Raw genomic sequence first — 26,968 nt, 5'->3', positions numbered from 1 at the left:
CTTGGGAAGTTTAGAGAGCACTCAAGAAGCTAGAGTTGCTCTCGGCTGTCGCCTCGAGCAACTCTTACGCTTCTTTCGTGCTCTCCAAACTTCCCGCGTGCATCCTAACTCCATATACGCACGCTAAGCATGAACCAATTCTTAATTGTCCATAGTTAATAACTCGAAAAAGATATTTATGCTAAAGCTGAGAACTGTAACAAAAAAGGGAGAGTGGGTGAGCAAAATAACCATTCAAAGATATGGGACTATAAGCCAGCGATTTTACGCCTAGTTTAATTAAAGACGGATAGTAAATTTGCAAAGATTTTATAGAATAACAAGAAAGATTTGTGATGTCTTTAAACTCCTTCTCAGATCTTCAAATCTCCGTTTACCATTAAATGCCCCCCCCCCCCTTTTAGATCTTTAGAATCACGTAAATGCAAACACATTCTTTGTATTCCTGATAAGATATTCTTGATGGAATAATAGAAAAAAATAAAAGAATAATAATAATAAGAAGAAGAAGAAGAAGAAGAAGAAGAAGAAGAAGAAGAAGAAGAATGATAATGATCCTGATGATGATAATGATAATAATGGTAATGGTGAGGGTGAGGGTGATGGCAATGATAATAATTATAATGATAAACAACTTTATTTATTGATGGTAGCACACAAGAGTAATCACTGAAAAACCAGAGGCCCTAATATAAATATTTACAGAATAACATGAGGTGTTAAAAATTAAAAATATAGAGAGATGTACAGTCCTTGACATTATACGGTCATGTAAACGGATAATGTGGCCAGATAATGTAACGGACTCTTACTGCAAAAGCAACAAGGAGCCCAACGCCAGCTATTTATCAAATATCTAGTGTCATTTACGCATGGCCAGTCGAGAATATATTCGACATAATACGATTAAAACGATTCCCTTTTTATTCTGGTTGGTGTATTTTATCGTATTCTATCGTATTTTATCTTACCTTACTTAAATAATTTTATTCTGTTCTTTTTGATTTTTTTTTTTTCTTCCGTTTCGTTTCCTTTCATCATCATCATCATCATCATCATCATCATCACCACAACCACCACCACCACCATCGTCGTCGTTGTCATCATCATCATCATCATCATTTTCACGGAAATAAATACAAAATCAAGCCAGAATGCTTATGGAATGTACAATGTTATGAATTTCTGCAATTCGATGTAGACAACTGCAAAAAAAATAAACAATTATGTCAAAAAAAGATTTTTGGCCAGATTCACATGGAATTTGCAGTTCCCATGGCAACGTCAAAACTAATGGACACACAATTGACATTAGATTTTTTCTCGTTCATCTTTCTAGAAACTTCCTTAGAATCCTTTCTGTTCCTAATGAGGCTGTTTTCTACAATAATCCCGTCCTGATGGTAATTCGTAGCTTCGTAGGTCATCATCTAACCTTTTACTTACTACTTTGGGTGTACAGTGGAACCTCGATTTAACGAACCTCCATTTAACGAAGTCTTCGATATAACGAACGATATTCTAGGTCCCGGCCAAAGTTACAGTAAAATGTATGGAATAGAACCTCGGTATAACAAACGTCGATATAACGAATTCTTCGATACAACGAACATAATCCGGAAGCCCAAACGTAAAATCTACCTCGATGTAACGAATTACAGTGTCAACAAACGACAAAAGATAAACGCTGAACAGATCATCAGTCAACAAATCCTTGTAATCCTTATGGTAAAGAGACAGCAACCTCTCAGTCAACGTCTTATTATATGTCATAGACATTGGCACTATAGTATTTCGACATCAATTAACTTCTGCTCTATCTTCTTTGAATTCCGGAAATGTTGGGTAGTGCAACATAACAACACCAAAGCCCGTTTCCTTGTTTGCAAAGACAATTTTCCGTATAACCTCTATGTTGCAACATTTTTAAATCGCTACTCTGAAAGTGTCGTTCTTTTGTAAACAAAAGAAAAAATAATTGATACTGAAAGCCACCACGCTTAATGAATTGCATTTCACAACGCGGCACTTCTAGGTGACGAAAATTGCATTGAATTGCGTGACAGAAGTCACCTGTGTTACAAATCAGTTATTAGCTATGACCTCGATATAAAGAACATTTTAGTCGTTTCCCCTCAAATTCGTTATATCGTTTTCGATATAACGAACCCTCTATTTAACGAACAAATTTGGCCGGTCCCCAGCGACTTCGTTAAATCGAGGTTCCACTGTACCAACAACTATCGGTGCCATTTTCTTCTTCTTCTTCTTCTTCTTCTTCTTCTTCTTCTTCTTCTTCTTCTTCTTCTTCTTCTTCTTCTTCTTCTTTTTGTTCTTGTTCTTGTTCTTTTTCTTGTTATTCTTCTTCTATAAAAAGTAATAAAAAAAAAAAAAATGAAATAAAATAAAATGAATAAAAAAGATATCGAAGGTCGATAGTCTGAAATTCATTCTTTTATGTTTTTAAAACACTAACCTTAACCTTTGCTTAGTGCCATGTTTTGCTGTTTTTGTGTTTTTTAACCTAACACACCATGCTCTAAAATTTAATTGTCTTATTTCTTTTAACTAGACCCACCAGAACCATTTTCTAATGACTTTCTTGGCCTTCCTGAGATTACTTACAAGAAAAAAGAAGAAATCGTCGAGGTAACCTTAATTTGCAAAGTCGACATTCTTAATAGAGTCGAGATGTGGCAGAATGTAACATACCGTGTAGAATGGTTTGCTGGAGGGAAATTAATACAGCAAGAGACAATATGCGGAGGCCTTCCCATTGGTGGAATAAATGCCAACCCTTGCCCAGGCGGACAACTAATTTCACAGCTGTCAGGCAAAAAATATAAGATTGGCCAGTGGGTAAGATTTACAACATTATCTATTAATGCATGTTTCCACAGCCATAAGTAATAAGTTAGAGTGTACCAGTACCGACCTTCTTAATATGGCTTTGTGGAGTTAAAAGTGTGAGTACCATAAATATTGGATTTAGCCTCCTACATCCAGCAAGCGCCCCCTTTTTAATAAGCGCTCCCCAACAAGTGAATTTGCTTTTAAATAGGCGCCCTATTCATATAAACGATAAGTAGCCCTGTCAATAAGAAAAAGTGACCTCAGTCAAGAAATTTACATCGACTGGATTGATTAGACCGATGATCTATGGAGACTGTTTCTCATCTAAACGTAATATTGAACGTCACCACTATTATTGAGACCCTGCTGTTGATGAAAGTTTTTGAGTTTAAGTGTCTGTTGCTGTTACTGTTGCTGTTGTTGTTTGAATTATATTATTACACGTCTCAGGAAGTCAGAGGGCCAATGACTAGAATCAACCAATCAAAATGCTCTATTGCCGGTCAAATATTCTCTTACAGTTTTGGACAGGCCATTGTCCCGAATGATCCCACACTAGCTGGTGTCCCTTTGAACTTGAAATTAAGATGATGGACGAGGATGGAATCTTTTGAACATTTTGTTGTAAAACTCAAGGATGGCTGACTTTGAAAGGCCCTGTTCCAGTCTTGAATTAGAAATTTCCAATAGCACTACAAGTGATGCTTAACCTGCTCCAGCGATAGATAGACCTACTGTGGGACCTTAAGTCGCGTAACTTAGGCCGACTTTGGGTGATTTAAGTCGACTTCAGGCGACTTAAGCAAAATTGGAAGGAGAGGATTTTAGGCGACTCAAGGCGAATTAAGGCGATTTTTAAGGCGACTTTGGCCAATAAGGAGACCTTGAGGAGACTTTATTTCATTCGAGCGATATTATATATATATATATATATATATATATATATATATATATATATATATATATATATATATATCTATATATCCATATATATCCATATATATCCATATATATCCATATATATCCATATATATCCATATATATCCATATATATCCATATATATCCATATATATCCATATATATCCATATATATCCATATATTTCCATATATATCCATATATATATATATACTAGCGAGCTGGCGAGCTGGTGAGCATACGCAATTGCAACAGTAACGACTCATCCCAGTAGAGTGCTCAAACTGGACATGAAAGCAAAGCTTTGTATGCCAGCGAGCTATATTTAACTGCAGACAGTACTGTTTCGGCCTTCTGGGCCTCATCAGTGAAGTGCTGAAGACTAGGATGGAAGCTAAGCTTAAAAAGCCGCCCCAAATACTACACATGTGGTAGTATCTAAGCCATTACCAGAGTGCTCAAACTAGCAAGCTAGTGAGCATGCGCATATATATATATATATATATATATATATATATATATATAATTAATGAAGTTATTTGAACCCACCTCCCACTGATTACTGGTCGGGTGTGATCACCACTACACTATTAGAGCAACCGTGCTGGCTACACGGCCAATCTAGATAGTGAATGGGAATTTACGTGGTTCTCCCGGGTCAATGTTTCTCTCCAACTAGATAACACTGGATCGACAGGATCCTGTCGATCCAGTTTACCACATCAAGGGACTTCGGCTATTTACTTCTCAGCAAATTTCCTATGCCGAAAACCAGCATTTTCGAAATAAGTGAAACACTTCTACGGTCACAGATCGGCTACTCACTGTACCCTAGTCGACAAGTTTGCTGGACACACAGAGCGTTCGTAGCAAAAGACTGTGCACAACACGTGTGCAAAGGTGTCTGACTGAATCTATCTTCGTTTCGAAAACGTGAGTTGATGGATTTAATTTAGTCGATTGAACTTCGACCTTATCTTTATTTCTCGAAATCTTTGGTGACCATTTCCTTGAGTGCTTGTATAGTGAAAGCGCTTGTTTATCTTCCGATCGGCAGGATGATAAGATCTTTGGAAATGGAAGGTAAGGACGTTTTACAACTTTTATTTTGGAACAGATTTCAAACCATTAAAATAGCGGAAACAAAACTTGAACACAAGGAGTAAACGTTCTTAAACTTTTGTAAAGAGTTCTTCTCGGATGTACTGCAGTTTTTAAACATAGCTGTCATACTACTGCAAGGCAACTGTAAAGCGTAAAATCTGCGATTTATTTGAAAAAAAAAAAAACTTTAAGTCCGGATTGGAGAAAAGAACGAATTGGGAAAAGTAAATAAAATGTTAAAATGAAAGCGAACAACGCTTTTAAAATTAATAGTCCGCATTAAAACCACAAGGAAACTCGAGATGAAGAAGTGCTAAATATAGCACGCCCTTTCCAGCGACACCCGTCAAAAATCGTCGGATTTTTCACAGATACAACTGATATCAGAAATATATTTTGTTTGGTGTTTCAACCTAAGAGAGGTCAGTTACTATTGACATTACGGGGAAATAAGTTCGCATCTTGTTTTCTTTTTTCTGTTGTTGTTGTTTTTTTTGTTTTTTGTCTTTTTTCATACAAACTAACCTAAATAGTTCACCAGTAACAGATGAAACGGTAGTTTACTGATGCGTATCTGGCACGGCGTGGGAATCTACAAAGACCAAATTAAGATTAATTTTAGAAATCTGTCCCAACAGCACACAGCGATTTTCCTAACTGAACATGTGGATATTCCTACACTAGCCATAACAGGAAAAAAAAATGGTTTGTGATGATCGAATTCTGTTCACGGATATTCTATTTCTCCCTACCTAAAATATCGTAAGGTATTTTTCCCTTTTCGGGCTTTTATCATCCGTAATATGGTTACCGTATTTTCTCACTCTCGCATTTTATCATCCGCATTTTTCCACCCGCATTTTGTCATCCGCGTTTTATCATTGCATCGCGCATCCTTACTGGGCATAATTTATGGCGCCATAAGCGCGCGCTCGTACACGCACATATTGAAAACATGACCGATTTGCCTTGATATTGAACTCTGTTAGTTGAAAAATGGCTCTAGCACATCAACGAGCACGGGCACCCCATTTTTTTTCCAGTCATTGTAATCAACTAATCATAAGCTTTGCGTGAGAAAAGACAGATCTAATTTCTATTGCTGAAAATTGAATAAATAAGAAAAATAGCAGATACACGGTGGTCTTTTCTATTTTGCAGTCGGTAACCACGTCAAGAAATTTGTTTCAAATTTTTAATCAAGGATTTAGCTTTCTGTCTGGATCAAACTTAAAATGTTTATTTGTGTCTGACACAGTGTATTGACTGTAGTTTAATGCTTGTTCTTATGAGTCTGGGCTCACGAAGATTTTACAATTACTGGGAATACGTTGTCATAATAAGTATTAAATAATGCCAAAATGGGGCATTTTCAATGCCTCACTGCTCCTTAATGAACATGGGTACCCCCCTTTTTCATTTCTAAATTGAAGTTATCATACGACAAATATTCAGTGGACAAAGTGGACAAAAATCTATTGTCACTTTTATTTCAGAGGAATTACCTTAAGAAGAGGCAATATTACTTACTTGTTGCAGGACTGGGATTTGACACTAAAACGTTCCTCTGTAAATTATATGACACTGTAAATATGTTTTAATTAATGTATTTCAGAAAACAAGTGCTGTAGAAACTGTCTTTTAGTAAATCTGCCTGTTTGAGTGGGTTCAAAAGTCTTCTCAGTGACACACTAGATGGTTCTGTCTCTTACTATCACAATAAGTGCTTTATTATTGTCGCATTCCACAATTAGCAACAGACACAGCTTTGTCAGCTTTCAAGCACGTGTCAGTGTCCAGCAGGCTATTTTGCTTCGCATGTACAGCATCATTACCATGGATGTTGCACTATTCCTCTGTGTCTCACTACTACCAGTGATCTATCTAGTCACCTGACGGGATTTTCGTTTCCCAAAGGAAGTACTTTTGTATCTCTAACGCCACATTTTGTTCTCCGAAGGGAATTCACGTTTCCCAAAGGCTAGATGTTTTCTGGTTCGTGTCTCGCAAGACAATATTTTGATCAACGAAGGGAATTAATAGTTTCCCGAGGGAAAATTTTGTAACCCCGAAAAGGTTTAAAAATTGCCAGATCCTGTACGATCCTGTATATGGAGCATTTCGCAATGCTAAGCTAGACAAATCAATCGGGTCTATATCATGGCCAAAAGACGGTCATGATACCCGATTGATTTGTCCAGCTTAGCATTTAATGCTCCATGTACAGGATCTGGCAATTTATAAACCTTTTGTGTATCATTCACCGATTCTGGGAACGTTTTCTTGAAAAAAATTCTATCTGTTCCTTCGGAACCCTAAAATCTTTTTACGAAGAAACACTGTTCACTTGCTTGAAAGCTGTGTCTGATTACTGGTCCAAAATAGATCAGCACATAAATGCAGAGTACTCTTACCAAACTCGAGCTCCCCGCAACCAGAACGTTTCCGACACGTTGTGCGTGAGTATTCGATAAAAACTCGATCATTGGAGAGAGCAGGATCTAGCTTCGCTAGTCGTTCGGTATCGTTTAAGTCCAAAATGAGACTAGCAGACATTCGACTATAGCATTCGTGTAAAACCAAGAGAAATGAATATTATGTACATTTGTCTACTTGGTAACTATGAACATCGGACCGACTTCCGTTCGACTTCCAGTTACAGACGACCGAATAGTTCCGAGCCCAATCCGAAAATTGGACATTCTACTTACTTACGCGCATGATAACATAGTGGCTAGTTTTGCTTAGCAACAGTAGCCACAAAAAATACTATTAAAGAAAGAATTACCACAATTGAACAGTTACTACTATAAAAATAATAATAACAATAAATACCAGCATCTTGGTAGACTTATCTGGCATATTTTTGGCATCTCCACTGTAAATTTTGGCACGGGAGTTTAGCAAATGGCATGGCTTTTCAAAGTTGCTCAGTCCTTTTCAGGGACCCAGTCGATTTGCTGCTCTCCTGCCTCAGTCAGACAAAATATTTCAGTGCCATAATGAGTACCGCATGCTAAGTTCCTTCGTAAGAACATTTTATTTCCTGTCAAATTTCACCAACTACTGTGTTGTCTGGTTCTAGAAAACTTTGATAATCCTGGCAGCTCATACAGTGAATCGAATCTTTTTAGGAGGTTTTTACCACGGTAGATCAAACCACCAGGAAATATACCTTCCAAGCTTTCACTAGTTTCCACTGACACATTAGAAATGCCCAGAACGACATTTTCACAACTAGAAATTGATACACACTGGTTTACGCCATTTTGATTGTCCCAGTAACCCTTGCGCCGCTAACTGGTGTCCATACTTCAAAGAGATGAGACATCGGCCTCGCCCCGAAAATTCGAGTTCTCCTACTAAGTGTTCCCAAATGTAGATTTATTTCAAATCACCCGATAATAATTTACTGTGTTCAACTTTCGGAGAGTATTAGTTTGGGGATTTCTTTTCTTTCTTTCTTTCTTTCTTTTTTTTTTTTTTTCGTAAACGCCCGTCGGAGTAGTCATACTCGCGTGAGGACGAGTCGCTCGCGTGAGCTCGTGTACACTTTAGTCACGGGGCCAAACTGAGTCACTTGTTCCAAGCATTGGCCTGGGGGCCATGTTTACTGAGAGTTGATCACAAAAAAATTTCTGCACCTTAGCTTTCGATAGTAACAGTAGCACAGTCCACGTAAAGTGAGTAAGATGATGTGAATACCTGGCTTCATCATGTGTACGAAAAGGATAGATCAACATTATGCTGTAAGTTGGTTTGTTCAATTACGAAATTCAAACGTTTACAGTTGGTCGAATGTGGAAGTAAAATGCGATAATGATTTTTGCTGGAGAAATGGCCCACTTCTGTCACTCTTTTACACCGGGTAAATAAAGTATTTAAAGTATAGACTCAGTTCGGTTCAATTGACTTTGGATGACCATATTTTTACTGCTCAGTGTAAAAGTGACTGGAAACAATTGAGCCTTAAACCAGGAATATCTCTCTTTGTTTGTTTGTTTGTTTGTTTTTTCCTTTTCATTTTGATGATCTGGAACACCTCTCACTGTTGTTGTTTATTAATTATACACTGTAGGTCTTCGAAAGATTTGATTCAGTAATATCTTACAAAAAGTAATAAGTTTAAATGAAATTATTGCAGTATCGTCATTTGTTATATCTCTCCATATTTAATATATAATTTTCTTGATGATAACGCAGATTTTCATCTTTTTATTAACTCTTTTACAATGAAATACAAGAAAACAATTAAAACTTAATATAAATAAAAAGCCATCTGCAAGAGAGTATGCATCAAATTGTCATTGCTATTTAAGTATCGTCTACGTGTAGAAATTATTCCTGCTAAGATGGGGGCTAGACAAGTGCAGGGACTATTATAATATTAGGTTTCTTATGTATAAGGTAGCCATGGCTTTGAGGCATAATTGTCGGGTCCTCAGCTTCTTAAAGGACCATAGTCAGATTCTGCTATTTTTGATGCCATCAAAATTAGTGATATTGCATGATGAGGCGAAATCGTATTGCTTTACTGCAAGTTGTGTTCCTGCAAGTATGTCCCTGTATCTTTAGTAGTTTCACAGTGATTTTCTTTGCGTTGACATGCTCCGAATAAAATGTAATAGCCAAACCCTTGTATGTAAACAAAAACAAAGGTGTGGCTGACTAGGGCCCTTTAGTGGGGTTTTAGATGGCTCCAGTACATTGGGGAACGAGTGTAAAAAAAAAAAAAAATTAAAAGCGCACCCATTGAGGTTACCTCAGCTACAACCTGCCCCCTGTTCCGTAACCAGTACGCATTTATACATCTGATCATTGCATGAACACGATGCAATGATCCCCAATAGGGGTCCATTGCAACAACCATTGGACCATCGTGCCTCCTTCTCCATGGGGTTGGAGTGGAGTTTACCCTAACATGACAGTTATAAGTCTAATAACCTTCTACAGGAGCATTTTAAGTGTGTTGAAACCTTTTTAACATTGCGTAACCGATAGCAACTATATCGACTAGAACTTTCTTTGCTTTTGGGTGTCACGTTTTTCCGTGACCCATGGGAATTATGGAACCCACTCTGTATTACTTAAGCGTTCTTCATTATGCGTAGTTTTGTGTTTTTCATTTTTTAGCCAGTGCTTGTTAGCGCTGAAAGTTCGATCTGCTGGTTTCTACCGCGTTTTTTCCTTAGCTGCTTCACTGTTGTGTGAACCTAGAAGTACAAATTCTAGAATTGGAGTCGCCACAGTTTTGTAAGTTTACTTTACTCCGTTGTCAATTTCTTGTGTCGTTATATTTTGTACTTAAGTACTTTGTCTTGTTTATTTTTCAGTTGAATCACACGCACACATACATCACACCCTCGCGATCACTTTTGTTTCTCTCGTGTTAACGCCCAGTATGATTAAACTTGTGCATTCAAACTGTGACGTCTGTAGCGCTTACTAGACCTACATTCATTCAAAAAAAGCCGGCGATTTCTTCCCGGATGATGGCATTGACCTCGTGAGCGAGGGCGTTGATGCGGCAATGCCGAGCTCTGACCTTCGCGATGACGGCGTTCCAGCAACATCGAAGGTTAAGAGCAGTTTACGGCGATCTCGCGCTGGATATCAAGCTTTCCTAGCAAAGCTGTAGAGAGAAATGGAGTTTTTACTTCTCGACAAACGGAACGTCGAACTCGTTAACAACAAGCTTAAAGTCGTTCATGCAGCATTCATTAATTACGAACAAGCGCATACCGTCTATTTGGAAAGTCTCGATGATACGGCGGAGATTCAGAGGGCAACTTCGGAATACGAAAGTCGCCTAAAGTAAAAGTTTGAATTTTTCCAACGTGTCGATCAGTGGATGGCCAGTTCTCAGCCGAGCCTTAATGTTCAAGTACCCTTATTGGAAGACGACATTCATCCGAGAGATTCTGTAAGTCATCACGGCACTTCAGCTACGAAAAGCAGTCAGCGTTTGAGTTCCCGTTTATTATAAGTGTGAAAATAAAGGAAGCCAAGGTCGAGAGGGCGGTTGCCGAGCTACGGTTACAACAGCTGAAGAAGAAATTAGAATTACAAGAAAGATGCGATGCTTTACTCAGACGGCAGGAGCTTCTGGACGCGAAAAATGACATCGAAGCAGCTGCACTTAAAGCCCGAATTTTGGAAGCTGGCATCGGCAATGCAAGCATTAGTAATGAGCGCGAAAGGGTCCTGAGCGCGCCATCGTTTAAGACTGTGTGCGTTGAACAGAAATCTTCCATGGATGAGCAGAAAGAAATGTTACCCCCTGCTGCAACTCGAACATTAGAAGAATTACCTTTTCCAGCTAAACAGCAGAAGATGTTGCACCCTAACGCCCCTGAATGGTTCGCTAAACCTTCTGACAGAGATATCCATCAGTCTGATGGAAGTCTTCAGCAATTTGTCCAACAGCAGCAGCAGCTGATGCAGCTCCACCATCAAGCGTTTCAATCCATGGCATCGACAATCAGACAAGGATTTACTTTACCTAAACCTGAACTTAGTTCGTTCAATGGCAATCCTCTTGAATTTTGGAGCTTCATGCGATCGTTTGAAAACAATATCGAGAAGAATACCCAAGATGAATGTGAATGGCTGACATTCCTCCTTCAATATTGCACTGGAGCTGCTAAAAACGCCGTTAAAAGTTGTGTCACTATGGATCCGGCGCTCAGATATCAAACTGCAAGGAAACTGTTAAAGGATCGTTTCGGCCATCCCTTCAAAATTGCCACTGCCCATGTAAATAAGGTAACCCGTGGTCCAGCTGTTAAACCTAATGATCAGAGAGGATTACAGAGCTTTGCAGATCAGTTGAAGGACTGCCAAAACGTGTTGGAGTCAATTGGATATTTAGATGAAGTCAACAGTGCTGATAATTTACGGAGCATTATCGATCGTCTGCCCTTTCATCTGAAAGCTAAATGGCTTGACGTTGCCGACAGCATCCAAGAGTCCGGTCAGCGTCCTAGGATTCATAATATTTCAAAGTTCGTCTCTGAAAAGGCCCGTACTGCTAACAATCCCGTCTTTGGTGGTGCGCTTAATAGTGACAAAAACAAAAGAAAGAAAGACAGATCGGGTAAGAAGACTAGTTCTCTAAATATAATGGCGTCATCCCATGCTACTCATGGAAACTTTAGTGGGTCTGGTTCCTGGGTGCCGAACCCAAGTGAAAGTCAGAATCGTCAGCCTACCTCGAGGCGAAGACGAATTGGGAGTGGAAAATGCTTACTTTGTGAAGAACTTCATCAGTTATGGAACTGTGAACAGTTTAAGAAGAAATCCTTTGAGGATCGAATGAAGATAATTCGTGACGCTAGGCTTTGCGACAACTGTTTCAAGGTGGGCCACTTCGCAACTGGGTGTATGCAGAAAAGTGGTTGTTACATTGAGGGTTGCAATGGAAAACACATGACTCTCATTCACCCCCCTGAACGATCTCTACCTTCAAGGCAAGAGACTCACGAAATTCACGAGATGAAGAACAACGAAGCTAACCCTAGCAGCCAGTCCCATGCAAGAGAAAGTGCAGAGCACACCGTTCAAAATCACGCGATTGGAGCCGGCGTTCGTAATCCAGGCAAAAACACCGGTGCTGTTGGTAGGAAAGTACGCCTGAGAATTGTTCCTGTGAGGGTGCAAGGAAAGCAACCCGGACAGGTAGTGGAAACGTATACACTTTTAGACGATGGTTCTGATGTGTCACTCTGCGATGAGAAGCTAATCGATGAGTTAGGCATCAGCGGCGTGCAGAGACATTTCTCCCTAACCACTCAGGAGAAAAGGGACAGTCCAAGGTCAGGTTACGAAGTTAAGCTCACCATCAACTCGATTGACAATGAATCAAGTCTAGAAGTACCCAAAAATTGGACTGTCGAGCGTCTAAACATTTCCGAGCTAAGCATTCCAACAGATCGGGATGTCAACAGATGGTCTCATCTGAAAGGAATTGAACTTCCAGAGATTGACAACAAGGAAGTCCGAGTACTCATTGGATGTAACGTGCCTGAAGCCTTTTGGGTCCTCGAAGAAAACCGTAGTAGCAAAGGCGAGCCAGTGGGCATTCGATCGTCACTGGGCTGGACGATAATAGGACCGACAGAGAAAATTGGTCAAGAAGACAGCTTCAATGTGAATTTCTTAAGTTTGGAAACGCAAGATGATGATAAAACCCTTTCACAGCAAGTAGAGAAGTTTTGGAAAACTGACTTTGCTAATTTGCTATCAAGTTCAAAGGTCTCCATGTCTGTAGAAGATGAGCGAGCCTTGAGGATAATGGAGGAGTCTTCCAAGAAAGTTTCTGGTCATTTACCAAATAGCACTTCCCTGGATACAGCAGCCTCCTTATGTGCCGAACAATCGAATTCTTGCAGACCACAGACTGCAACTGCTGAAGAAGAAGCTTCTACGTGATCAAAAATTGTTTGAAAGCTACAGGGCGACTATTCATGACTACATCTCAAAGGGTTACGTCCAACAAGTACCTAAAGAAGAGCTCGATGTTGATGGCAAACCTCTGTGGTATCTTCCACACCATGCTGTCTTCAATCCTAATAAGCCCGAGAATTTATGAGTGGTTTTGACTGCGCAGCTCGATACAAAGGAACATGGCTTAATGACCAGCTGTTAAGTGGCCCAGACCTGAGCAATAACCTGTTTGGTGTCCTTGTAAGATTTCGTCAAGAACCAGTAGCTCTATCCTCAGACATCGAAGCTATGTTCCATCAAGTAATGGTTGATGCAAAGGATGTTGATGCTCTGAGGTTCCTATGGTGGCCTGATGACGACTTATCTAAACAGCCAGTCGAATACAGAATGAAGGTTCATCTATTTGGTAGCACGTCCTCTCCAACCTGTGCCAGTTTTGGTCTTCGGAAGACTGCTCAAGACAATGCAGGAGACTTTGACCATGAAGTTGTCGACACAGTGTTGAAGAACTTTTATGGGGACGATTGTTTGAAATCGGTGAAAGCGACCGAAGTTGCTGTTGAGTTGAGAGAAGATCTGTGTGCCTTGCTGTCAAGAGGTGAATTTCGATTGACTAAGTGGTTGTGTAACCGGAAGGAAGTCCTTGAAACCATTCCAACTCTATACAGAGCTCCTTCAGTTTTGGATCTGGATTTGGATTCTAACGTCCTTCCTACTGAAAGAACCCTTGCTGTTCAGTGGAACATGAATAGCGACATGTTTACCTTTAAGATGACACCAAAGGATAAGCCCTTTACGCGAAGAGGGATCCTATCAGTGACAAGTTCCATTTATGATCCGCTTGGCATGGTATCACCGATCATCTTATCTGCAAAGATGCTTCTCCAAGATCTTTGTAAGCAAGGATTCGGCTGGGATGAAGAAATCGGAAGACAAGAATCTCATTGCTGGAGACTATGGTTATCGGATTTACCTTTGCTAGCAAGTGTTGCCTTGCCAAGATGTTTGAGGCCGGTAGACTTTGGCCAGATACAGAATGCTGAACTTCATCACTTCGCGGACGCTTCCCAGATTGCTTATGGGACAGTATCATATGCGAGACTCGTTAACGAGAATGGCCGCATTCATTGCAGTTTCCTTACTGGGAAATCCCGCTTAGCTCACATGAAGCAGATGACTATACCCAGATTACCCAGAGTTGTCAGCCGCTGTTTTGGCCGTCAGAATGAACCAGACCTTACAAGAGGAATTCCAGTTAAAGTTTGACACGACGGCGTTTTGGACTGATTCAACAGCCGTCCTCCAATACATCAAGAACGAAGACAAACGATTCAACGCGTTTGTGGCCAATCGGCTTGCAGGGATTCACGATGGTTCAGGACTTTCCCAGTGGAATTACGTGCCAACTAACATCAACCCAGCGGACGATGTTAGCCGAGGTCTGACGGTGAAGGAGTTATTGAACAATGAGAGATGGTTCAGAGGCCCTGCATTTCTGTGGGAAAATAAGTCATCATGGCCCATCAATCCAGTCTCCTTAGCCATTATTTCCGATGAAGACCCAGAAGTCAGAGCTCGAGGTCAAACGAATCACGTTACCCAGATGGAGGAGAAACGCCTACTGGACCTAATGATGCTCCAGTATTCGACATGGTACGAGTTCAAGAGAGCTGTTGCTTGGCTTCTGAGACTTGTACAATTCTTAAAGGGAAGGAGGTGCTTGCGAGTTTCGTCGTCTGTTGATGCATCACCTCGTGGCAGGCTGTCTATCGACGAATTGCGATATGCAGAGGCTCAAATCATCAAGTATGTGCGGAAATCAGTCTTCCTACCCGTGATTAAGGCCCTCCAAGATGTAAGAACCTGAGAAGCGCGCATTGAAGAATATCGGCTCATTTGGCTCGGTGTACAAATTGAGACCATTTCTAGATGGAAAGGGAATGTTGAGAGTTGGCGGTAGACTTCAGAATTCTACATTGGAGTATTAATCAAAACACCAATTGCTGTTACCTTCCAAGCACCACGTTACCAAACTGCTTGTTATGGATGTCCATGAATCTGTGGGACACCTAGGCCAAGAATACGTCCTGACCAATTTGAGACAGAAGTACTGGATTATTCAGGGACGGGCCGCTCTCCGAAGAGTACTTGGTAACTGCTTGACCTGCCTAAAACAAAATGCTCTAAAGGGCCAACAAATAATGGCAGATTTACCCAGCGACAGGCTAACTCCTGATGAGCCCCCGTTCTCTTACGTTGGCATATATTTCTTTGGTTCGTTGTACGTGAAGCAAGGCAGAAGTACTGTAAAACATCATGGACGTCTTTTCCCTTGCTTAACTATGCGAGCAACCCACATTGAAGTGACCGAATCTCTTGAAACGGATTCGTTTATCAACGCTCTTCGCAGATTCATTAGCAGAAGAGGAATGCCGAAGATGATAAGAAGGACAATGTCACCAATTTAACTGGCGGAGAGAGGGAGATCCGTGAGGCCATAAACGGCTGGAATCAGCAGAAGATTGAAGGGTTTCTACACCAGAAGAATATCGAGTGGAAGTTTAACCCTCCTGGAGCATCACACATGGGAGGAGTCTGGGAACGAGTAATTCGTTCAGTGAGAAAGATTCTGAGAGTCCTTCTTAGAGAGCAACTGGTTTCTGGAGAGGCACTGCGAACATTGATGGCGGAAGTTGAGAGAATTCTGAATGGACGACCTTTGACTCCTAACAGTGATAGTTCTATCGACGCAGGACGTTTGACTCCCAACCACTTCTCACGTCTTCGATCGAATTTGAATTTGCCGCCAGGAGTCTTCGTGAAGAATGATTTATATTGCCAACGTCGCTGGAAGCAGGTTCAATACCTTACGGACGTATTTTGAAAGAGATTGTTGTCGGAATACTTACCACGCTTGCAAGAACGGCAGAAATGGATCAAGCCACGTCATGAGTTTGCTGTGGGCGACCTAGTTCTCGTCGCTGATGAAAGAGTTCATCGTGGCCAGTGGCCTTTAGGTCGCGTTCTCGAAGTACACCCAGGAAGGGATGGATTTATCCGATCAGTCAAGGTTGCCACAAAGTCGTTTATATTGACAAGGCCAATTTCAAAATTGTGCTTCCTCGAACAAGAGAATTTACTTCCAAGGAAGAATTCTAATAAAATTGAGAATGAACTAATAGATCCTTTTTACTTGTTAGTTAACCAGGAATGAAGACCTGACGAACAGATCTGGTATATGCGTTCGCCGGTGCGCAAAAATCAACTGGGCAGATTCTTGTCCGACACGGTTTTAGCTGGTGGCTTTAAATCAGGAAAAGTACAGCTATGAAATCATTCCGTGAGAAAAACCAGCATCGGTAGATTGCTTGATGTTCATTTTCCCGAAGACTGCATAGTGCAATTGGGCGGCCACAAACATTCAAAGTTTGAGCGCCTACAAATCGGTATCTTTAAACTACCAACGATAGATGTCAGAGCCTTTTAGCAGACGAAACGAATCAGTAACTGCAAGCTGTGACAGCATAGATTAGGATCATTCTGTAAAGGTTAATTCAGTAACAAACATTCAGAAGGCTGCGACTTAAGTCAGCTCTTCATATCGGTCAACCCTACGTGGACTCGAAGCCATCTTTACTGGTTACTTCCATATTATGACCAGCCGGTTAAAATCGTCAACGAAGCAGCTTTAAAGCGATCAAGAAGGCACATTATTGAAAACTTCACCGACGATTTTATTTTCCTTTTCCGTCTCCTACGTTTCGCCGATGTTTGATCCTGGTTCTGCCTGCCTCTCAACTTTATTATAGCTTTCGGCGATTTTTCCATTTACCCGAGTTTCTCATGAAACGGATTTCCAGTGATTAAAGATCTCAATTTTTAAATTGTGGAAAACGATAAATGCTTAAAGTAGTTTACTTTAATAAACTTATCCTTTTCGTCATTATACGTTTTTCCAGTCATAGAGTCAAAGTTTTTGACTGTTAAGAAAAATTACTAATTAATGAATTAACTAATTGATTGGCTTTTCTGATAGTTTTGGCAGTCTCCAGCTGTCACGTTTGATAGAGGTTGTATCAACAATTTTTTTTGATTGGTTGAATAAAAGAAGCTGTATCTGATGCCTGTTCTGTAATAGCTTACACTTTAAAACAACACAAAGAATTTACCCTTAATTTTGTTTGTTTTTAACTTACAACAAAACTGAAAGCACATTTCATCTACCGTAGCATGTACGTACACAGTTTATCTTGTGTATTTAACAATTATTCCATGAGCGCGCGTTGAATATGAGATATTAAAAAGAGCCAGCAAGGCCCGTAGGGCCGAGACTAATTAAGGACTAATTATAATTGTTTTATTAAATTCGGTGTGCTTTTATACTTGGAAGTTTAGCCATGATGGTATTGGCTGAAAAACTCGTGTAAAGTTTGTCATCAGTCATTGATTGGTCAAATTCGTCGGTTTTAGGTCCGTCTATTGTTGGTCAAATTAAGTCGGTCTGTTCGAAGTCCGTTTTTCGGTTTCGTTTCCGTCGTGGATAAGTCGTTTGTAAGGCGCCGGTAGTTGTTGCAAACTGTTAAGAGGCGTTTGCTCCAAGTTACCAGCTTTCTAGAGTCAGTCGTTGAAAATAGTTTGTACTGTAGGTTAAGCATTGAGCAGAGTCCCAGTAAATGTTGTGGTTATTTTGTCGACAAATAACTGATGACAACTTTACGCGACCCTACAGCCAATACCACCATGGCTAAACTGACCAATCACTTTCAACGGACCAGACCTATAACATCATCGACTGACAAAAAACACTTGACTCTGAAGATGACCCGCTCAGGTTGGCGAAACGTCAGTCACCAGCAACGGTACTTTCCAGAACTACCAGAACTACCCTCACACTACGATCACACTATACGAACTACATGATACTCCTGGGTTCAAACCATTTACTAAGTTAAGATCTAGAATTTCTGTTAAAAAGAAATTTATATTGTCCTGGGAATGGACAAGAGTTATTGTCCGCTTTGGGGCGCGGTGTGCCAGGATTCCAGAAAGTTCCCTGCTTGAATCCTGGCATACCACGTCAACCCCCAATGCGGACAATGACTCTTGTCCACTCCCAATTCGAACTCTTGAATTCAAAAATAAGATACTTCATTCTTTTGCGTCAACAGATAACGTGCAACGTATCCGCTACTTTCACCACGTCATTCAAAAGGTGGTCATTGCCCAAGACCGTTCGAAAACCATTTTATGCAGGAATTCAGGTAAAAATTAAAGTAATTTGTTGGACTTGTCGGATCTCTGAACCACCTTGTAAGTGGAAATAAACTGAACATGTTTCAAATGATAGTCTTTTTTGTTTGCTCCCTTTCCACAGGTTAACCCTACTTCTATACTGACATTCACCACATGTGACCTCTCCGTTAAAACAGTCACTATAACACCAACAATACCGGCTCGCAGAAATACGAGAGGATGGCCAATGATAAGTTTTTGGCTGCCAGCCGAAATTCAGCTAGTTAACAGAGATGAATGCGAAATACAGTTAGAAGGAATAAAACCCATCACACTTCAACTAAAGGCTACCTGCCCAGAAACCGGAGCTACAGAAGGATTGAAGGTTATCATTCCAGATATTTTCTACAGAGACAGTCGTTGCTTTTGGAACAATCAACCTGACTTTCCAACAATATGGGTACGTAGACGGCTCGGCCGTGTAGTTTTCTTGAAATCCGTCAACCTGATGGACAATGCATATAACCTGTATTTGGTGGGGAGTTCTCTCACCACCGTTACTATTCCTTCAAAGTTGCTAAATGCAAATTCTTAGTCGCCAGATCGTTGAGTCAAAGTTCAAATATGATTAGGATCATTTGTAGGAATTTTGTGTGAAGAAGACTGAATGCACATCATCTGAAAACAAAACAACAAAAATGATTATACCAAAAAGCTTGAAAAAGAAACATTTTCAAGACTTTCTTCGGCGCTAATTTTGTATACGTAGCTAATGTCTGCTAACGCAAATACGAAGGATCCGTGCATTACAAGAGACACAGTCCTTAGACGTAAATGTCCCACTCAAGTTTCAAGGGTTTGCAATGCAACATAGGGCGATTTCAAAAACGGTTAATCATTTGGAAGTTTACGATGCGGGAAAAAGGATGGATTGACTTCTTTTTTTATGTTTATTGTTTGAGAAGCAAAGATCTTTCAATATAGGATTTTCTGGAAGGACATCATGTGTGACAAAATAACCGTTATTGATCGTCAATACAGTTAAAATGTCACGAGCACACGACTAATCTTCGCAGTTATGAACACAACCTAAGCAGTTGTGCAATTAAAGCCTGAAAAAAGTTCAGGCCTGAACGGGATTCGAGCTCATGAACTCTGCGATACCAGTGCAGTGCTCTACCGACTGAGCTATCAAGACAACTGGGAGCTGGTAACTATAGGGAATACAAAAGCAGTAACATACACAACGTAGGACGATTTTTCCTACGTTGTGTCGGTTTCTGCTTTTGTATTCTTCATTTTATATGTGAAGCCGATTAGATCACTATTGATCCAACGTATACCAGCAGGATCATCGTTCCGGTTGCTTGTTTAAACATTTTATAATTATAACTGTGTGGGTTTGTAATATACCCGTAGAAAGAGAAGAATACAAGTGAATGTATGAAAGATCATATATTTGAACTGCGGCGAAAGACACGGGGACACGACTGATCATCGCAGTTATACACAGCGTAAGCAGCTGTAAAATTAAAGCTTCACAAATTCTTTACTATTTACGGGTATATTACGAACCCAGCTCCCGGTGTCCATGATAGCTCAGTTGGTATATCAGAGTCCTGCACCGGTATCGCGGAGGTCATGGGTTCGAATCCCGTTCAGGCCTGATTGTTTTGTTTTGTTTTGTTTTGTTTTTCAAACTTTAATTTCACAACAGCTTATGTTGTGTGTATAACTGCGATGATCAGTGGTGTCTTCATGTCTTTCTCCGCGGTTCAAATATAGTGATCTTTCGTATATTCACCATTATGGCTACTAAACCAGAATTTTTGGTCTCCAAAGATGAAATTTTAGTCGCGTGTTGCATCAAACTGTTCATCAAATGTGCCTTCGCTTTTCTTGCTGTGTCCTAATGCACAAAACCCCTTTATGTGAATTTCTGACTCGTTTTCTGCTGTTCAGTGGACTGGCGCGAAATAAGTGTATTAGTGACAGTGACTTCTGGTTAGGGGACTGAGTTTTTTTTTTTTTTTAATTTGCTTATTTTGTTGGTCACTTGGGCAAAATACGGTCTTCTGCTTGGTCAATGCAAATTTCCCAGCAATGTGATTGGTTTACTCCGCCGGTAAGCGACCCTTATTACTTTCAATAGTTAGTCTACCTCCGACCAACAGATTAGGGTCCCAGGCTAGAGTAACAATGGACAAGACGTTTTCGGTTCAATTGTCAAATTCTGTCTATCCTTCTTTAATATAACATCACTTTTCAAATGTGCATCCAGTGTATTGCTTTATCGCTTTGTTTCAGGTTTCTGTCTTCAAGCCATCAAATACCCTATACACTTGCAAATCAGTCACAGACCCTCATTATAGCGTATTGGACCCTAGTGGATATGGCAGGTTAGTATCCATTTTGTTTTGTTTGTTTACTTTGTTTTACCATCACGAGCACTAGATTGATAGCGGAGCTCCTACGCGCCGAAGGCGCGCGAGCAGAGCCCCATACCTTAGAAAATTTGGTAACCTGTCGAGCTGAAAAATTTGGGTTATCACGTGACTGTCCGTACATAGTACGCATGTACGTCCGTCCGTACGCTAATACCTTGAAAACTAAGAGAATAGCACCATTACCATAACTACAACTTTGATTTTTGGCGTCCACGCTATTATTAATTGCAGCTGTCACAACAAGCTATTCGCTGACCAGTATCACGTGACCATATCGCTGGCTCAGGTTTAGAGCTCATCGAGATTGCGTGTTTTTTTTAAGTTGACCGCTGACCAGTTAATATTTATCGATTGGATTGTGGGCTCAAGTCACGTTATTTCTCTGGGGGAGAAGGAAGGAGTTTTCGCAAAGGCAATATTCCGACGCAAATTAACCCCTGGCGCGTTGTTAACTTTTCTTTTGACATATTCCTTGTACAATCGTCCCTTGGAAAGTCCCTGATATATTGCGTACGTAATTTCTACAATCTTGGTTAGGCTTGTTGGGTAACGTTTGTTAAAATTTAACTGGAAATAATAGCAAAGCCACACGCTGACAATTACATGCTCACAATTGATCATTTTTTGAGTTTCTGATGCAAAAAAAATATATTTCTCTTTTTCCTTTACAGTCAGTTATTGCAATCAGGAGCGCCGCTTTTAGGCTTGGCTAAAACTATATATTAAAAACCGTAGCGAGTTAACTATTTTATCATTCAAGTCCTAGCTATTCTTGCATTGTCCATGAAATGGTGTTTTAAGCTAGCTTGTTCAACGTGTTCGGTAAGTAGTTGTCGAGCTGCGTATATAGGTTGGGAACGGCGTGAAGAAAGGACGTCCTTCCCCAGATCCCGCTTATTCTCGCGCTCGCCTCGTTCTCCTTGCGTTGACTTACCCCAACTGACAGCTTCATAATGCAATGTTAGGCCTATGAGATGGTTTTCTCTACCTTTTATTGACAACCTTCATTCATCATTCAACATGTTGTTCAACTTTTCCACTCTTTGGAATATTTGATTCTTCTAATACTGGGAATTAATTAACGTCATAACATGAACATGTATATAGCTTGCGGTTTAGCAAGGGAATGGATGGTACACACGTAAAACAAACAATCAAACTCTCCACTTTTATGCCATTTTAGCTGGTTCGATTTTATGGGCATCGGCGATTTCCTTTTGTACAGAAACACCGAAAGATATTTTGAGGTAAGAAATAGTTATGATATAACTATGGAATCTATTTAACAATTATCTACGAAAGTCCGTTGGATATGATGAGAGAAAACTGGTCATAAGGGGAGCTGCAATGCCGAAGAATAATCCTATGTATGCGTTGATATTTCGAATTATACTTCTGGCAGACACAATAAGGCGCTGTTTTTTTTTCTTCCAGGTTCAGACGAGGCAATGGGCTTGCAACTCCGGCAATACTGTAACATGTAATTGTGGCGCAATTTTGAGAGATCACAATGACGTCATCGAGTTTAGCTGTTGCAACAACCATCTGACTCGGGACACTACCACTCCAATAACAGTAAAAAAACGAAGCAAGAATTGCCTGGCACCAGGAATATCCATTAAAAATGTCATACAGGGAATAAATGGCGAGTACGAAGTAAGTTTTTGTCACTATATGTTTTTGCCTTTGGTCGTTCTTTCTTTATATACATAACGCAGCGTTACTTCCGATGATTTGGCTTGGGGAGCGCAAATATCCTCTAGACAACACTACGTTATTTCAAAGCACGATATGTTCTTCTCCCGGCCTGCCCAGTTTCAGACCTGAACTTAAAATTCACGTCCTATTACAGGCCTAACCCAAACCAGAAAACGACTTGGGAAATGTCCAACGAGACCAGATCAACAGTGTCATAGAGTGGTCATCATCTATACCCTATTTTATGTCTCGCTAAATCGACCCCGTAGCGTAAACATAAACAATCTACGTTGCAGTCTCATAACTTTAATTTTGAACAATGGCTGATGATGGCTACAAACTATAGAAGCCAAGCAATTGGAGTCTTCATGACATATACTATATGTATTGACAAGTAGTCAGTAAGAGTGCGATTTGTATACGCCATAGCTGTGCTTTAAAACAACGATTTGTGGGTTCTATTTTCTTGGATCGCACAAATGTAGACTCTGTTTGTGATTTTAATGTACCTGGCTTAGAAATATATCTGTTGATACTTACGATAAACGTACTCTTTTTAAGGTCCTGTTTCCTTCAGGCTCCAAAGTTGTAATAAGAAGGAATTACTGGGGACTTGATCTCATCATCGAAACACCAAGGGCCAGCAATATTAATAACGAAAAGGGGCTGTGTTTGTACAATGGACCCAATGTCAAGGCACAAGTAGATATATACGGGTACAATTTGAGGTAAACAAAGACAAAAACTATTTTTTTAGGTAGTTTAGAAACTCAACTTGTAAATATACCTGTTGTTAGTTGGCTTTTAGTTGCTTTAATTTTATGATAATGATTGCAATGAGGATGACAATGATGATGATGGTGCTGATGACGATGACCATAGTGCAGTTAAATTGCACACACACAAAAAGAATGGTTACAGTGGATTAATTAAACAATCAAGATTTACCAAACAAGACGTGAAGAAGTTAACATATTTTCATTTAATGAAAGAATTGTTTGCTTGTTTCTTATTTTTTTTTAATCATAATTATTTTTCATAGACTAGGGTCCAAGGACAGCTTTTTTGATACTCTTCCCTCTGATGTACAGGATGGCGATATCCAGTATTCCAAGGCGTGTCTATGTCCAAAAATAGGCGAATACAACAAACCTAAGTGCGAGAGTGTATCTGAAGCGGCTTTTCCTACCCTATTCAGAAAAAAAATGAAGCCCGTATATCCCACTTCACCTACAAACTTGTGTGATCGACAGAAAAGGGATGTCCACTATTTGGATAATCTTACTGAAGAAGACATCCAATTATTTAAAGAAACTCCCCAGCTGCACATACGCTCAAGACGAGAAGTACAGCTTGGATCAGTGCCCAAGGAAAACGCTACCCGTTACTGTGCTGAGAGGATATCCGAGACTAAGATTGGTAAACTTTGTGCGAAAATCGGAGTAAATGTACAAGCACTAGTTAATACATGTTCGGCTGATGTCGAGGTTAGTATGCTTTCTTTGGAAGTTAAATTTAACACCTTACCCAAGGGTACTTGCGTTCCCCACATCCGTACAAGAACAACCCATGACTATTTTAGCGTCTATCATGACTGAAAATATAATCTTAGCTGTATACCTAGATTAACAAGATATACATATTAAAAAATAAGTTCGTTATAATCCTTTTGATGTCTTAAAAAATGTGTGTATTATTCATCGTGGTGGAAGAAAGGATAGATGAATTTTTCACCCTTTTATCTTTCGAAGGAGTCACTTTAAGATGTAGATCGCGACCGGTTTCGACTGCTATACTGCTCACCTTCATCAGGGGATGAGGTCAATTGTTGCGTTTCGCTATTTGTAGTACCATGGTCACTGCTATTGGTGCATTTCGATCCTAATTATTATTCCGACTTTGTGACGCTGTTCCCCTATAGGTCCGCATTTTAACTGACCGGCCGGTTGTGCTTTCTCACTGTAGGTATCCATGCTTCAGGAATTTCGATTCCAATATGTCTGTTGATGTATTTGGATGAAGTCTTAAATGGATAGCTTCCTTGACCCTTTGTGTGTACCAATGAGGGTCACCATCAATAAACTTGACTTTGTCTCAAATGGGTAAATGCCGAACAGGCAAAAGATACGGGGCATTTACCCATTTGGGACAAGATCAAGTTTATTGATTGTGACCCTCACTGGTACACACGAAGGGTCAAGGAAGCAATCCATATAAGATTTCATCCAAATAACCTCGATACAGATAGTGAAATCGAAATTCTTGAAGCATGGATACCTGCAATCAGAAAGTACAACAGCCGGTCAGTTAGAATGCGGACCTATGAGGTAACAGCGTCACAAAGTCGGAATGATAATGAGGATCGTAATGCACCAATAGCAGCGAACAAAGATGCTTCAAATAGCGACTCGCATCAATTGACCTCATGGCCTGATGAAGACGAGCAGTATAGCAGTCGAAACGTCGCGATCTACATCTCCTTTGTGAAATTAAAGAGTGAAAAATTCATCTATCGAATCCTGTTGATGTTTCCGTTTTATAACCTTACTTTTCGACTTGAACATTTTGAACTTAAATCTCACTTTCGAAATAGAAGAACTTTTTTGTGAGGTCCACAACCAAATCTCTAGGCATTTAACGACGAAAGGCAGCCCCCAAAAGGGTAAACAACGACCTATCAGAGATTTATTCCTTGCATTCCGCAAAAATGTTGTCTCCTTGAACACGATTACACAAATGTTGACTTTGCAAATTTGTCACCTGTGAATAATGGAACCATTGACTAACTTTTAACCTTTACATTTTAACATGTTGATAAAAAAAGCAGCAATCGGCAGCAAAATGTAGAGTGGTAGCCTAATGCACATGGAAATACTTTTTTTTGTTCATGTGTTGTTTCATTAAAAGTACACAGGAGACTTATCTTTTGCAACTGGAAGTGTGGCCTTGTTAATGAATGAGTGTGGAAAACTAGGAGCCAGGAATTTATCCATGCTTGCAAATCACACTGGTGAAAAGAATTCTACAGTTGATGCTTTTCTAGAACAAGTGGCTGAACTGTTATGTCCAAATGACTGCACGTTTAATGGTAAATGTGTCAATGGTTCCTGTGTTTGTAACAAAGACTACACAGCTGAGGATTGCTCGTTGTCCATTTACCAAAAACCAACAATTTCCAGGTATTCTAAAAAGATACACCTTGTAGTTCACAGATTTTGGGAAGAACCTAAATGCAATGTATTGTAATTTTTGTTCAAAGCTACTACCGTGGTTAAATGAGGTTTTCTATCCATCTACACGTTCATCCATCCATCCATCCATCCATCCACCTCACTCATTACCTCCCTCCCTCCTTCCCTCCCTCCCTCCCTCCATCCATCCATTCATCCATCCATTCATCCATCCATCCATTCATTAATACTTAAGCAAATTGATTTGGCAATTGTTAAAAGATTTGATTGCTTTTTTTCCAATCTGGTTTCTTCTGTTTTCCACTTGACAGGTCATATAATTTAATTTAATTGTTTATGGTTTTCAGGGAATTGCCGTTAACATCACTAATTTGCACTCTTTGTGCCATTGCTAGGTTACAAGGTGATGGTTTATGCGATATGCGTAAACGACCATGTAGGAAGGTTACAGTCCTCGGAACTGATTTTCTAAATTCTACAAACATGACCTGCCACGTGATGGAATTCAAGGTAAGCAGCTGGCACTTGGGTACTTAATTACATATAATATTTGGCCAAACATTGGTATGAATATAACATGTACACACTCATAAACAACACAACTTTTAATAAGTTGAAAACCACTGAAATAGGAGAAAGTGACTTTCAACAGTCGTTATTTAGGTAAGAATGATCCTTGGGTTCAAGGACCAGGGAACTCATCTTTGACCTTACACACTATATATGTCGATAACTTTAGTCTTCCGGTTAAAGTGTCTCCTAACTGTGGTGTGTAAAGGAAGACTAAAAACGATTTATGTCAGCATTAGATGGTGGCTTTCGGTTCGGAAAGGAGTTATTCAGTTCTGCTCTTTGCAACAATTTGGAATTAAGAGCGCCAGCAATGTTAACTCGTCGGTTTTGTGCATTGATTTGACAAAGAACGTTTTTCAGGTCTAACCGAAAAAAATAAAAAAATAAAAAAAAACATCTTTCCTTTCTCAATTCGTTCTCCGAGACAAGGCATGGAGATTGTATAACTTGTAATAACCCGGAAGTGGCATGTTATGACAGAGTGCTTTACATGGTGTACTATTTGTA

The 26,968-nt window shown here is 39.9% G+C and overlaps 2 protein-coding genes across 3 annotated transcripts in view; both read left to right on the top strand.

Annotated features, from left to right (window-relative positions):
• LOC110051478 (von Willebrand factor D and EGF domain-containing protein-like) overlaps positions 1-26,968 on the top strand; it is a 30,933-nt gene that overhangs the window by 3,437 nt on the left and 528 nt on the right. Inside the window, exons 4-13 of one of the 2 annotated variants that reach the window (XM_089273959.1) lie at positions 2,573-2,859; positions 18,489-18,581; positions 18,695-19,012; positions 20,860-20,951; positions 22,183-22,246; positions 22,434-22,655; positions 23,259-23,425; positions 23,740-24,184; positions 25,605-25,876; positions 26,284-26,398. In XM_089273959.1, the coding sequence (XP_089130085.1) occupies positions 2,573-2,859; positions 18,489-18,581; positions 18,695-19,012; positions 20,860-20,951; positions 22,183-22,246; positions 22,434-22,655; positions 23,259-23,425; positions 23,740-24,184; positions 25,605-25,876; positions 26,284-26,398 (2,075 nt within the window). The remainder of the gene's footprint in view (positions 1-2,572; positions 2,860-18,488; positions 18,582-18,694; positions 19,013-20,859; positions 20,952-22,182; positions 22,247-22,433; positions 22,656-23,258; positions 23,426-23,739; positions 24,185-25,604; positions 25,877-26,283; positions 26,399-26,968) is intronic. The other variant, XM_089273960.1, reaches the window with a different exon arrangement.
• Positions 9,134-13,309, top strand: LOC110039943 (uncharacterized). The gene has a single exon (XM_089273962.1). The coding sequence runs from the start codon at positions 11,128-11,130 to the stop codon at positions 13,303-13,305; it is 2,178 nt and encodes a 725-aa protein (XP_089130088.1). The 5' UTR covers positions 9,134-11,127; the 3' UTR covers positions 13,306-13,309.

This window comes from Orbicella faveolata, unplaced genomic scaffold (assembly GCF_042242905.1).
Source record: "Orbicella faveolata isolate gen_17 unplaced genomic scaffold, um_ofav_v1 contig_35, whole genome shotgun sequence".
In the NCBI taxonomy this organism is placed as follows: Eukaryota; Metazoa; Cnidaria; class Anthozoa; order Scleractinia; family Merulinidae; genus Orbicella; species Orbicella faveolata.
This window is presented reverse-complemented; position numbering and strand designations above follow the sequence as displayed.

Excerpts from the sequence above, each read along its gene's own strand:
- LOC110039943 (XM_089273962.1), top strand. The coding sequence starts at position 11,128 with ATGGATGAGCAGAAAGAAATGTTACCCCCTGCTGCAACTCGAACATTA.